Source organism: Excalfactoria chinensis, chromosome 5 (genome assembly GCF_039878825.1).
Source record: "Excalfactoria chinensis isolate bCotChi1 chromosome 5, bCotChi1.hap2, whole genome shotgun sequence".
In the NCBI taxonomy this organism is placed as follows: Eukaryota; Metazoa; Chordata; class Aves; order Galliformes; family Phasianidae; genus Excalfactoria; species Excalfactoria chinensis.
Window position 1 is genome coordinate 35,980,913 of NC_092829.1, and position 14,888 is coordinate 35,995,800.

The window sequence follows — 14,888 nt, forward strand, 5'->3', positions numbered from 1 at the left end:
AGAAGTAAGCATAATCCATATACAGTAGTAGAAGACATGCAACAAAGTATCCAACTGTGTACTTCTCCAAGAGATGGATGGGAAAATTATTCCTAAAATGCTAAGCAGGAAGCACGAATTGTTTATGAGAATACAATTGTAATTACAAGTTATTTTAGCTACCCTGCTGCCAGGAGTAAGTAGGAACAGAAGGAAGCTATCATTGTCATCATCTTATCCCCCAAGGGACCAGCCAAGGCTGCGGATACTGCAGCACCGGGACTTGAGCTTTCTTGGTAGAACATCTCCCTCCAGTGGCCAGACACGAGTGGTTTGCATAGATCAGGCACCTGGGGCCCAAGCTTGGTACAGCAGCAGCTCTCGTTGTCCCTCTCACCTAGCAGAACACTGGTCGAGCTTGGTAGTTTCTCTACTAAGTTGAGTACACTGAATCAAAGGCCCTAGGGAAGTGCTGCCAGGTTTAGCTTACCAAAATAGCCTAAACAATTCACCTTCTCTTCAGTGGCCTGGCAGGGGATGACAAACCTTTTTTTAACAGGAGCCAGAAGGCTGAAGCCTAAGTGAGTAGGAAGAGGGGGGGGGGCGGGGGGAAATGGTAACACTAAGCTAGCAACAGCTGTATGCACTATGGGCATAGTAGTGTGTTCTGTCAGTCAGACCCCACACAGTACAGATTACATAGATTTGAAGCAGTATCTTCAAATATTGAGATTGCTTACCTAGGAGATGGCAGGTGATTCAAAGGAGCTCCCACTCGGCTCACTCTAACTCAGCCACACCTCACAGAACAAGGCAAATTTTACTCTAGAATACAGGAAAATTGCCACCTCTCTCTGACAAGCAGTACCTTTGTAGTCCACACCAATATTAGCCACAGGTCTTAGAAGAGCTTTTAAGGACCTCAGAGCAAGACATACACTTTCTGCTTTTTGGCAGAGCCTTTGCTATCCTGAAAAAGCAAGGTATCAGTGATCTGCATGTAAAGCAGAAGGGGACTGAGGGGAAGGAGGGAGAAAGCACTGCAATGCAAAACACATACGCAGAGATTACTTTTTTTTTTTTTTTCTTTTTTAGCAAAGTCTTTATTACAGAAATATTCACTCTCTAGATTTTTATATCTGTACATGCATTTCTTCCCAGTGGGAAGATGTTGCTAAAAACAGGAAAACAAACAAACAAACAAAAAAAAAACAACAAACAAAAACAAAACAAAGAGGAAACCCATCATGGGCTCCTTTTTACTTGCTGCTCAGCATTGGCATCTGTAACCAAACAAGAATCTTACAAATAAGAACATGTTAGAGAATAGACTTTGTACTGTGAAAGCTAGCGAGCTTTACTGCTAAGAAGGTGCCTTCTGCTATAGCAAAGGTGAGCTTGAAGGATCTGCGTAGGAGAGGGCAGGGGTCTCAAAATAGCAAAGCCTTATCAGGCCTCCATAAAAATCAGTTGTCCAGTCATATCTACTTTCCCCAGTCACTGCTGAGTCTGGAAATGAGGACACAGCAGGGACCCACTGCTGGGGTCCTGTTCCTCTGCATGGGCCTTTCTTGCCAAAAGAAAAGTTGAGTAGGTAGTGAAGTCATGCCTTTGAACAGCTAGCTACTAGGGCTATTCCTACCAACCCCAACCAACAAGAATAGGACTAACGGTCCTGGGACCGCTTCTGTAAGGCAAAGGTTCCTTCAACCAAGTACCCCGTATCAAAGCTCAGACAAGGACCATCCACTTCTCTTCCAGACTGCTTCCTACAGCCAGGGTAACTAGAATGCAAATACAGCAGCAGGAAATCTGCTGTGCCCAGGCTACCTCTAGAACTGAAGATTTCTACCCAGCTCCCTTATCTAAGAAGTCGGGGAGGCTTTTCCACACACATTCCTTGCTTTCTTGTACTCTACACCACTCCTTGCTGATGGCCAGTGGCAGAATGGAGCAAACATTTCAGCCATAAATCACACAAACCACCCAGCCTGCATGAGTGCAAAACCAGCTACTTCTCTGCTGCAGTGCTTACACTCAAGACCAGTCACCAGGAGCCATGGCTCCAGACCACAGTGGAGTCAAAGGATTGGAACAACTGAAAATAAAAGCAGTTTTATCCTTGCATCTGAACTACACAACCTAAACCGGGCACTGATAGCAGGGCTATCTCCACCATGCAGTGCCTGTAATCAAGTCAGATCCTTCCATACTCGTTACTAAAAACCACTGTTAATATTTTATGTTCATAATGGAGGCAGGGGAAGAATCCAGTTAATCACAACCTCTGTATGAAAGTTGGCAATCCAATGCAATCAACACAAACAGCCTGGGGCTGAGTCCACACTATGCAGCAGTCTCTGAAGTGCCTGAAAAAAAGCCAGAAAACTATTGCAGGGGTGGAGGAAAAGGAAGAAAGAAACATGCAACCATCAAATCCAGAACCCAAACAACCCATTTCAAAAGCACCACAACCAAAATTTGCCAGACCACACTGGTGACAGGTTGACCTGGCTCCATCCCAGTGGCTTCTTATCATACTCAAAGGGAAGAGCTCCACTGAAGGCAAAGCTTGACTGACTCCAGATGCAGGAGAAATAATGAGGGTAGAGCTCAGTTGTTTAGATGAGAGTCTAGACTGGAAGATGCATAATAGAAGAAAAATCAGGTTAATTGCAAGGCCTGTAAAGCACAACTAGTTACCACCACATCAGTGAAGTAGGTGAAGCTACCAAAGCACTGGCATCTCAACAGCAATTCTGACTCGTGGGACAAAAAGATGGTGTTTCTTTTGGAGGCCAAGTGAAAGATGTGGGAGGAGAACAGGAGGGAGGAACAGTTATTATACATTAGGCCCAGTGGGTTGCAGAATTGATATATGAATAGGATGTGGGGCAGGTGGCAATAGGTGTCTCATGATTCAGGACAGTTAAGTTCTGCTTCTTGAAGAAAAAATAATCCAGAGGCAGGATGCAAATAGCCCAAGGACTCTATTGCCAGGAGATCAGGCTGTATTGCAGCTCTAATAGTTCTTAGCATAGTGGTATCAGAAATAGGATGTCACAGAAGTAATGGTCAATGGTTGGACAGTCTGGGTACGAGGCAGGAATGTTCTGTTTGCTCCTTTCTCTGCGGTGCCGTAGTTCTGGAGTCAATAAACTCAAGACTTGGGCACTTTGGTGTAGTCTTCACTGTGTATGTTCTTGCAGAGTGAAATGGACAGTATCATCCCCAGCAGCTGGAATAAGTAACGAAAAATGGGAAGTCAGTTACCAATCAGATAATAAGGTGGGAGGAAAGATTGTTATAGGGGAGTAAAATATGGGGGTATCCTTCTAATGGTATTACTAAGGTAAACAGACTTAGCCCCTCCCAGGATGATAAAAATATGTTGCTTCAAAAAAAAAACAAAAAAACAAAACCAAACAAACAACAGCATGCCTTTATGGGCTTTTTAAGGCAAAAGTTATCATTTCACTAGTAGGATGGTGTGCGTGTGTAAAAACACATACATTCCATACCATATAAAACAGCAGAAACCAGAAACAGACGGGGCTTAATCCAGTCAATGAGAGGAGCTTTGTCTTTGAAAGAGTGATAGAGAGACAGGATATGGATAAGTATCAAGGAATGACTTACCTCTACAACAGCAACACCTACACAGACCCCAAGAATGATACCAAGATTGTCCTTCAGCCAATCCTGTACCCCATCCACACAGCCCTGTGGAGAAAAAATCATCAGAGGGGAAAGAAGCAGGGAATCTAAGTATCTCAAGACTGAAGATTCATAACATCTCTCTCCTTGTGCACGCACAGCTTAACCCAGTTACATGCTATGTCAAATTTCACAGTAGCTTTAGCAGAGAAAGGTAAGATCCCTGTCATCCTCTTCACTAAAGTGAAAAACATTCTCCAGTATCATTTCCAGAGGAGCAAAAAACAAGGTGAATTCAGTGGAAGCTTCATGAACCCCAGACATATTCACTCACCTGTTTGTGAACAGGCCAGTCAGCATATGTTGCGGTACCATTCACCACGACGTCCAGTATACAGAAGCCTGTTGTTTCCTTAGCATCCTTAGAACTATTGGAGCAGGAGCAGGGATATGCAGTCATGCTTCTGTTGATAAGAATGCCATTTTTTTCCCACTCCTCTGCTCCATCCCAGCCACAGCAGGTAAGCTAAGAAGCAAAGATAAAGCATTGTAGTCATAACACTTCACACTTATAGCATATTACACAAGCAAACAGGCAGTGGATATGGTCGCACACAGAAAGGTAACTTCACGGTCTGGTTCCAAACTGCAAGGGACCTCCGAAAGCAGCCTTGGCCAGCAGGGCATAGCAACCAGCCGCCGCACGGTGGCGCGGACATGCCACAGAGCCCCGGCAGCTTGCACCCTCCTGGATGCTGGCTCAGGGCTGGCTGGGACACAGTTGAGAAAAGTTTTCCATCCAAAGAGACATTTACATTCCTATGCCCTCACGTGACAGAGCTGCAGACTCTGAAAGGGAAAGCACGTCGGGAAGCCCAGCAAAGACTACGATCTTATCTGGAAACCTATACTACCACACAAGCACTGGGATCCAGAGCAGAGAGGTAATCAAATTTGAGGTGGAAGTTTAGGAAAAATCCCTCTCTGCTCAGAGAAATATATCAGACTGAAACGCTACATGACAGTGGCAGTAAGAACAGCTGAACACCCACAACAACATTAGCATTTCGTTTCCAAACAAGTGCTGAAAATCCAGCCTCCAGAAGAATCTTCCCCTCTCAGAAAGGTTTGGACTTTAAACCCATGACTGGTGAAAGCACAACTCCTCTACTCCCTTTCAAATGCAAACTGCAGTGTATGAGAACTAGACTCTTAACGCTCCACTCCTCCACAAAGCTTTCTTCTTCTGCTTCCACATTAAAACAATAGCTAAAGCAGGATCTCTGCAGTAAGCCTTCCCTTGGTTCAGCTGACAAGGAGCTACAAATACAGCAACAGAACATGAATAAATCACTCCCTCCAAGGAGAAGTATTACAGGTCAGTGTTGTGCAGACCAAAGAACAAACAAGAAAAATGCTATTACTTGTACTTATAATACATCAGCCCCATGCTGGGCATGTATTTAACTACAACTGCCAGCAGGCTTTCCAGTCCGTGGTTTGGCAGCAAACAGCTATCATGACTCCAGCGTGCTTGAACACTGACCTAGTTGCTCAGGCACTGACCCTGATGCTAAGGCAGAAATCACGGGCAGTTGGACGGCTCCCAAGAATGCTCAAACTTGCAGAGGAATTATCATCACAGTAAGCAGGCAACAGACATCAAGCAGTAACACAGTCAGTGCTGCTGAGTTGCCTGGCAATAAGCTAGGGACTTTATTTGCTCTTTGCTTGCTGTAGAAGTAGCATGCAACACAGCTTTCACACAGACTAAGGCATTCTAGAGACACTACAGATGAGGAGAGGAAGTGTCAGGATATCATTTGGTAGGCCAGACACGTTGCTCTATGCAGCAAATACTACCTAGTCCTGAGAGCCACCATATAGAAGAAAATCAGTGTCTCACCTACCACTAGTAGTACTACCTGCTAGTAGGAAGGCACCAAACATCACAGACAACTGCATATGTCAGTCAAATCAGAGCACTACGTGTCAACCAACAGTGACCTCCACTAAAAATAAAGCTTTTTAAAGACATCTGAGAGTAGATGAGAGTCCCACACTTAAGTCAAGAGGTACAGGAGATGGTTGCAATTCACTGCCAAGAAACACGAATAGACTACATGACATTCAAGGCCGTGGGGGAGCTTCTGGAAGCTGAGAATTTGAAGTAGTGGATGTCAGCAACTGTGACTTGCGTTATACACAACCAGAAGGGTATAACAGGATCGAGGAGCACTGTTAGGCCTCTTACAATGCCTGTTCCCATGTCTTCAGCCCGACTTCATAAACCATTTGCTGCACTAGCAAAATAGCATGTTTCTTTCTCTTACTGCACCTCACGGCTCACCTGTTTCTGTACATAGTCCCACGCATCTTGTAAGTTCTTATCTTCACCGTTCACAGGGTCATAATCTTTGATCAGTTTTTCAACTATGCGTGACAACTCTCCTTTCAGCTGGTAAATTCAAAAAAAAGGCAGAAGTCAGATTAGTCAATTCTTTGTAGCCTCTTCTTGTGGGTTTAGGGTACATGACACCCCCTCTTTAACAGCTGTTAGACCCACTGCAGGTCTGCTTCTCTTATAACAGGGAAAAAAAACAAGGGCTCATCATGGTCACAGACATTCAAACACTTTGCTTTGCTCTAGTTACAGTGAATGAGGCTAGAGCAAAGACAAATTGCAGGTGGAGATCACAGACGCTGTAAAAGAGAAATGAAAATGGAATGAGCAGTAGCTTCTGCTTAGCCCTTTTCCAAAGGACCTGAAGGAGACAGTAATCTGTGCTCAGACTCTCATACTCCCACAATACAGACATTTTTATATTGCAGCAAAAAGAAACAGTCATACAATCATTGAGAAATAAGTATCATCTGATTGGGCACATAAGCAGCAAGGAAAAAGGTAACTGGGCAGTGGAAAATCCCTCAGACTGATCTTGAAATAGCTTACTCTGCAGTCTTGTCTATGCATTAGAGAACAGGCAATAAATATGATTGACAAGATGAAACACAAAATGGGTTTACCAAGGTAAAATCCCACTTTGATGACCAGATGACATTTCTTTCTGAGAATTATTTTTTTTTTTTCCAGGCAGAAGCAGACGCACCAAATCTACCCCAGCTTCCAGTGACGTGTGGCTTGCTGCTACGTAAGAGGAAAGTTGCTCTGGAGGAAGTGAGTTAATTTGAAATCCCCGTTTCCTCCTTCAATCACTTATTTCAAGCTTACTGAGTGGGTGGGAGGCTGCTTCCTGGCTCCTCAGAAGTTGAGGAACCTTCCTGTACTGAATAAGGCATTACGTTTGTCCCACTGTTGGTAAAAAACACGTTTGACATCTGAAGAAGTTCAAGAATCAGACTGAGCAATCATACAGAAAGGGAAACAACGTTCTCTCACAAGAAAGCAAAGCTGTGAAGTTGCTAGCGAGTAAGTGTACTGAAGACATCTGCAGATCTACCACAGTAAAACTTGGGTTGTTTGGTGACAACAACAAAGACAAGCTACAGATTCCAGCAGTAGAGTATCAGAAAACCAAACCAGATGGCTTAATATGCATCAGGACTGGTACAATAAGAGTATATATGTACACAGTTTCAGTCTTGAACGGAAGCTAAGACAGCAGTTTTGCTATGCAATGCAATGTTAATGTAACAGAGCTCCCTATAAAGTCCTTGTCTTGGTACAAAGAAAGGCTATGAACCTGATGAGAAGTGAGGAGTAGAACTGAGTAAGGTTACCTTAGTACAATCATGCTGAATAATTGCTGCCTGTCACAGGTGAGAAAGAGGGGAAGAATCAGTGCAAGCTGAAGGGCAACACTGTCCTGTGGACTCAGAGCTAATTTCTAAACTTGCACCGAAAGGGAGACTTTGAGCAGGGATCTCAGCTACTGCAATTCATCCCCCAGTACAGCTGAGGCCCTCCACCTCTCAGGGAAGGTCTGAGTCACTCTGCTGCTGCGTGCAACTGTTTTGTTTTTGACATACAGCTTTTGGAAACTACTGTTTTTCACAGGGCATTGATCGATCCCTCCCCAGACTCCTGGAACTGCTGCTTCTCTATCAAGACAACATATACTACACTTGCCTAAACTGCTCACTAACAGTCTCATGACAAAGCTCAGGCTGATCAAATAACCCCTATACAGCCATTCTTTATCCAGAGATTTATTCCACCCCTCATCTTGATGAGAGGTACAAGCTACCACCCAGCAGGTTCCTCACCCCCCTTCCTTCCTCCTCTCCCTGAAGATCTCCTCAGCTAGCCTGTACATAGGGGACAGTTAATACAGACTCCTGCCCCAGATGGATGGAAAGAAGTATCAGTAGACAGCTCTAGTGATAGCACAGAGTTACATTAGCCCTAGCACTGGGATTCTCCCACCCCTGTGTATCACCTTTATGTCTGTGGCACCTTTCTGTTAAGCACTGTAAAAGACTGTGGTACACCCAAGGACAATCAGCAACAAAACACAGTGCCTACTCATTTGCTCACTATATCAGCTGCTTCTTCCTAGGAAACTGCAGTATGGCTCACAGAGATCAGCTACATCAGGCCAGGCAGGTGGGAGCCACATGATCTTCCCTCCCATGATGTCTAACTCTTCCCCTTTTAATTACTTGCTTCCCCCTTTTCCCTCCTTGCAAATCAAGGCAGCCTGACCTGGTTCCTACTAATGAGATTAGCCTTAACTGCTGCCATAAGCCTGATCCATTACTGAATCTCTGCATTCCCATCCTCACCCTCCTGCACACAGGGAGGGAGGCAAGGAGGGACACGGCTGTCATCTCACCCAGGGCCCATCTGGCCCATTTGCTCTTATGCCAGAAAGAACCAAGGGTCCTTTCTGCCAGGATCCCTACCAAAGAGAGCCTCCATTCTCCAATCTGGAGCCACACCACAAGCAGACATAGGGCCAGAGTTAGATGTACCTGATTGCAGCTGCACAGGAAGCTGCATCTCTGCTCTTCCTCTATTACTATGCAAGAATAGGCAAGAAGTCTTACAAACAGCCCTGGTTTCAAAAACAGAGGCATCTAAGTGAAAGAAAGCCAGGGGTTCTTGGGTGTTTTATGAAATAACTGGAGAAGGGAGGGATTGTTATACAAACAATGGCATAGTCTGGAAAACACATGCAAAAATATCTTGCTTAGTTGTCAGCACAGCTCAAGTAGGAGAAAGGCACCTGCAGCTGAATGCCCCCCTCTACAAATCACAACAAGGTAGAAAGGCATGCTGAACTTCAGCTTTTCCCCTCTTCACCCATTAAAGACTTCGCAGGACTCAAGCTGTGTGGAATGTGGCTGCTCTGAGAAATTGATGTCTCTGACCAGCATCAGAAGGAACAACCTTACTAACCACCAAAGCCAGAAGGCAGCAGGGCTACCAATATCCCTTTTCCATGGATTTACTGGAGAGGGCAGGAAAGCTGAATGCCAGAGGCAAAAACATATGTCTCTGCTTCCAGTCATCAACACAGGACTCTTCCACTGTCAGACACCACTGGTCATGTATCCTGTTCCTCAGACTTGAGCAGATCCTTCCCCCAGCACATTTATTAGCATGCAGCCTGCATACCGAAACAGGCCCAAAACACAGAGGTGAGCTTACCCCTCAGTCACTGCAGATTCTGAAGCCAGTGCATACCCTGGAACCTCAGGAACAAATGTCTGCTACAAAGAATAGCTAGAAAGGAAGGTTATTCCTAAGAGACCATCACTTTCCTTTGCTCAAGGTACTCAGAGCCAAGCCACAGAGAACTACAGAACTAGAATGGAGAAACCTCATCCAGGCCAAAGTGTTGTGATCTATAGGAATGTTAAGTGAAACTTATGATGTTGCTATCCTGTGGTCCTAAAAACAAACCAACAAAAAACAAAACAAAACCACAAAAAACAAAATAAAACCACAAAAAAAAAAACAAAAACAAAAACAAAAAAAAACAAAAAAACAAAAAAAAAAACACCACAACAAACCAAAAAAGAACACCCCACCACAAGTTTTCAGTAGGGAAATGGATGTTCAACATCCTCCTACAGTGGGCAAGCCCTGGGCAGTTCCAGTCCAGTGGGGCATTCCTCCATGCCCACAAGGGACACAGAGTTGCAGCCTTCCTGCCAGGCTCGGCACTTACAGTTCCACTGACAATTTCAGTAGACTTCCATATGTCAGGATGGGGAAGAATTCTGATGCTGAAAGTGAACAGATTTCAACAGAAACATAGGCCTTGCTGTAAGGTCAGGGATACAGACAAGGAAGTGAATCTGTGCAGTATCTACTGATCAAGAAGTGAACAGGTAGGGAGCAGTACAATAATCTCATCGCCTTTACCCTAGTAGAGAAATTACTCCAGTAACAAGAAGCAGAGGAGTATCATCTTGCAACACTTGATCCAGGATTCTTTCCTTCACTCTTATTATTCCTTGTTTTATATCTAACCAACTTCCTGAAGTCAGAAAGGAAAAACAAACATGAAGAACACAATGGACACTGAGGGACTAGACCTTAAGCAGTTTTCGGTCTGCTTCACTCACTGTGCTCTGAGCTGCCTGGGGATGACATACATCAAGTGAAGCAGAGCGACAGGCATAGTGTCACTGAAGCACAGCCACAAACCAGCACATGAGAGGTTTTTGCTAAGACATCCTTGAAACAGTCTTCCTCCCCCTCCCCTCCCCCCCAAATTGTTCTGGGCAAGTACATCAGATGATCCCTAACACAGAAGGTCTCTAGAAAAGTTTTCCCATAAGTTCTGCTCACTGAGAATAGCTGCATCTGTTCAAAGCCCATCTCCCCCTCTGTTATTCTGATGGATCTCTACAAACAGTTACTTCAGCTGCACTGATTTTGCTGTCTGTGCACAACTCTCAGCACTTTTATTCTTTCCCTGATCTGACTGAGGTCCAAACAAAGAATTACAGCTGTAAAACTGGAGTTTCCTACATTGAAGTAACAGCTGGAGAAGTACCAAGAAAGGTACAGAACTTCATGACTCAGGAGGTCATATTTCCCCAGCAGCAGGGAAATGCCGATCCCCATACCTCCTCTGCATTACTCAGAGCTGTTGTGAATCAGCAGCCTGTTTGATTCTCTAACTTCTCACATCAGATAATCAGTGTTTCAGTTTCTCCTCTACCTTCAGCCAGCCCAGAGAGCAAACTACATTCACACCATGCTTGGCAAGGAACCCAGCCAACAGCTGCTCACAGTCACCACAGCCACTTGCACAAAGTTCCTATCAGCTACACCAGGGCAGGCACCTTCCACCTCCCCAACTTCACCACCAACTTCCTCAACCACCTACTTTTGTAAACACCAGCAGAAAGACTGGCTGAGGAGAAGCAAGCATAGCGCTGCAGTGGTATGGATATACGGTTGGAGAAGCAAGCATAGCGCTGCAGTGGTATGGATATACGGTTGGAGAAGCAAGCATAGCGCTGCAGTGGTATGGATATACGGTTATGTGGCAAAGGACAGGGTTACCCATAACTGGTACTAGAAACCTGCATGCCAAGACAGGAGTCAGCAGGGACAACCCAGTTTTAACTTGTTTCCACTATGTGAATGTACCTCTCAGTTGAGGTGGCAGTTAGTTAAAAGGTCTGACTGAGCACTGTGCAGGCCAGAAAACCCACAGCCAGGACAGGATGTTGCAATGCACTGACAGAGCTCAGAGAAGTTATTCCCTTTAAATTCTGGAGACTCACAACTCTAAGAAACATACACTGTGAAATTACATTCCTGACAAGAGAGGCACACTTGAAATTGTTAAACTATTTGGCTTTAAGCTCCAGTGATGGCAAAGGAACTGTCAGATACTAGGGACTGCTCTTCAGGAAGAGAGACAGCTCTTCCAAGAAGAGCTTTATATGCAAATTCTTAAGAGTTGAAAGGATGGAACACAATGACACAGAGTTAGTAAGGTTGGTAACCCAATATGGCAGCAGTGATGACAATGTGGTAATTACTGCTATTATTACATTCACAAATAGTAGCCTGCAGCTGGATCAAGAGGAAGTGTCATCAAAAAACTTTTCAAGAATTGCTTATTACTTTTCCCACCACTGGAAATAAAGCTTATATACTAAACAGCTTCTGAATCCTTGAAAAAGTAGGGCTACCAAGCCTGGCAGATACAGGAGAAACACGCTGTACAGCAAAGCTACAGGGCTAGTCTGGAAGAAAAGAGAATTCCGTTGTGCTTGCCAATTGTACATCCAAGTTGAAGAGCACTTCTAGTTTTTTTTCCATTCGCCCAAAATAAGTTCAAGGAAAACAAACACAAAAAGTAAGAAACACTCACTCCTTCTTGCTGGAAATAGATGACCAGTCCTGCAGCCACCTGAGTTATGAGAATCATCATGAGGCAGGTAAAGTACTGGAAACAAAGAGAGATTACCATTATCAGTCTTCAGGAAGTCTGCACACAAGAGCAAAACCTTCAGTGAGATTTCATTTACAGGAAACTTCACAACTAGCCAACCTCCTTGCCTGCGGACAAGCTCAGCTACCAAAAATACTCTTCACAGTGAAAGGCTTAAGTGCGAGCCTCTGCAAGTATCAACAGCAGCTACAACATATTGAGTCAGTGCACTTCAGCACTTATCTCATTAGGCTAGCAGGAAGAAGGTGGTTTATGAGCACCACCTGCATGTGTCACTCCAGCCAGGACTCCCACCCCCAGCACCGTTATCAGTCTGTCTGACCTCAACTGGTTGAACTCTTACTACCCACAGCAAGTGGGTGTTGAGACGTTCCTAATGCCAAAACAAATGATGTGGCCATAAGTGGCTTCCTATATACACATGCTTTGAATAAGCAGTAGTAGATTAGCAGCTGGAGGCTTATGAAGATAGTTTTGTGTCACTTAACACAGAGAAAATTTTATATGGACTGGTTGCTGCATGCTGACAAGAGACTACAATGTATGCAGCAGATAAAGGATAGGATCTGAGTCGACCTGGCAGAAGTACTCTCCCCAAGGAGACCTGAATCTCAGAATACAATCCAAAAGATATTTTTTCTGGAGAGGTATCAAAGGGTGATCTAAAAGACAGCATGAATTCCCTCACCAGACCCAAGAGACATCGGACTTCATTGACTGCTCCAAGACAGCCCAGGAATCCCATCAGCATGGTGAGAGACCCAACACCGACAAGAATGTATGCGCCAGTCCTCACGGAGGGAGATGAGGTCTCTGCAGGGCCAAGAAAAGGAACAAATTAGCTACTGACAAATATGACACCTGCTATCACCATTTGGAGAACTGACCCCATTTTCACATAACATCTTCTACAATAAGAACACATGGAGGCATGTCAAATATGGGACAGAAGACTGCCTCTGTGTCTTTTGATGAGGGAATACCACTAAAGACAATCTGCAGATCTGCACCGTCTCAGAACCTGGAGGACTAAAGGTCCCCCCAAAAAAATTCACTCACTACATGCTGTTTCAACACTCATCTATGACTCCTGCAAATAGATGTTACTTCCAGGATCAAAACAAGGATTACAAATGTAATGCTATAATGAGATGGAAAGTACCATGATAATAGCAGGATGGGGAAGTTTTTAGCTACAACAAATGAGAACAATACTAAATGCAGCAGCAACAAACACAGAAATGAAGGAAAAGAGATGCTTATTTTTGGCAGAGCTCAGGTAGGCACAGACCTCCAGCAAGGGATACTCTCACTTCCACTGCTAACCCTTAAATGAGGTCTGGGAAGGGGTGAATCCTGGCTCCACCTCTTCCCATCACTCAGGTGCATTGAACACAGTTGAGCTTCCCTGGGTTGGCCTTCTTCCTACCAGGTTCTCAACAACTGGTTCAGGACATGACTTAGCATTTCTGTTACACTAAATTAGCTATTTTTGCACATCCTTCTACCACCCACTGCTGTCTGGAACAATTTCATTCTCTCTATTCTCAACAGCTTTTCATTCAAGCCTAGGTAATGTTATTTTAGACACGCTGGTGCTGTCAGTCCTCCCAACATCTGATACTGTAAGCAACAGAAGAAAAAAGCTCTTATATCTGAGTTGCTCATAGTACTATTTCTTGCTGAATAGGCCAACAGAAAGGCATGCATTATGGCATAAAAGTTCAAAGAGTCTGGAAATAGCAACCAGAAATCAAACTGATCATTAACAGAAATCTGTAAACCTGTGAGTTGGATAGTGCAGGGGAATGTCCATTGATTCACGCAGTTAATATTTCTAGAGCTCAGCATTCAGTTTCCTAGAAAGAAGTCCCAGGAGACAGAAGTGGTCCCTGCGCTCTTCCAGAAATAGGTTAAAAAGAGACAATAACTGAGTCCAGGTTAACATTCTTGCTTAGTCAGCTTCTCATTATAAGAAAAAGCTGTTTCCAGCTGCAAAATCATTCAGAGAAGCCAGAGCAGCAGGTAAGCAGAGGCCATGCTCACACCTGTCATCAGCAATACACCTTGTCTCAGAAACATGGCCCTGCTGGCTGGGCAAGCCCTGCTCTGCTCACTGTCACTCCATGTTTTCCCCTGCGCTGGGCCAGCTGCCAGGCCAAGCACAAGCGGCCCCTTGGCAGCGGGCTGCAATGCCCTACTGTGCAGAGCTCCTGCAATGAGTTACTAAAGCAGAGGAAGAGAGGGGCAGGCATGAGAAAGGAAGCGAGAGGCAGGGAGAAAGAGCTGAGTCTAGAAACTGCCAGGAAGGAAGTAAAATCTTCACACACTTTGTAAGCAGAGATTCTGGGTAAACTGGGAAGAAAAAGAGGCAGACCGAGGGAGTTGGTACATTCACAGTGGCAGTGACACCTTTAAGCCCGGAGGAGTAGCTGCCGCACAACTGACACTGATCACAGCTCAGACCCTGACAGATGATTCAAGTAGCCAGGCCCTGATTAGCCTCTTTTCAGCCGTCTGTGTTCAGTTTGTTTCTGCTCATGCTCACACATTACTTACATACATTACATACCCTTTACTGGGCTTCTTGCCCTTTTAATGGTGCAGTGCTAGCCAGATGCCACAGCACAATAAACAGAGCAGTCTGCAGTGTCTGCATGTACTGGTCATAGTGGGGGGGTGTTCTCTCTGCCCAGCATCTTTAAAAAGCAGGATACAGTGATTTGGGAGCAGGACTTGGGAGTTAAAAGGATAGGTGTAACTGGGAACAGGGATACAAATGCCACTGCTGTCCTTTCCTCGGGCAAACAAGATGGAGCTGCAAGCAGCATTTATCTAGCATCCAGTTTTCACTACAGCATCTGA

The 14,888-nt window shown here is 44.7% G+C and overlaps 1 protein-coding gene across 2 annotated transcripts in view; it reads right to left on the bottom strand.

The window, feature by feature from the left end:
- Positions 1 to 1,040: 1,040 nt before the first annotated feature.
- Positions 1,041 to 14,888, bottom strand: part of CD82 (CD82 molecule) — a 34,535-nt gene continuing 20,687 nt past the window's right edge. The window contains exons 4-9 of one of the 2 annotated variants that reach the window (XM_072338778.1): positions 12,712 to 12,836; positions 11,943 to 12,017; positions 5,987 to 6,094; positions 3,971 to 4,162; positions 3,619 to 3,702; positions 1,041 to 3,217 (exon numbers count right to left, since the gene is read on the bottom strand). In XM_072338778.1, the coding sequence (XP_072194879.1) occupies positions 3,140 to 3,217; positions 3,619 to 3,702; positions 3,971 to 4,162; positions 5,987 to 6,094; positions 11,943 to 12,017; positions 12,712 to 12,836 (662 nt within the window). In that variant the 3' untranslated portion in view covers positions 1,041 to 3,139. The remainder of the gene's footprint in view (positions 3,218 to 3,618; positions 3,703 to 3,970; positions 4,163 to 5,986; positions 6,095 to 11,942; positions 12,018 to 12,711; positions 12,837 to 14,888) is intronic. The other variant, XM_072338779.1, reaches the window with a different exon arrangement.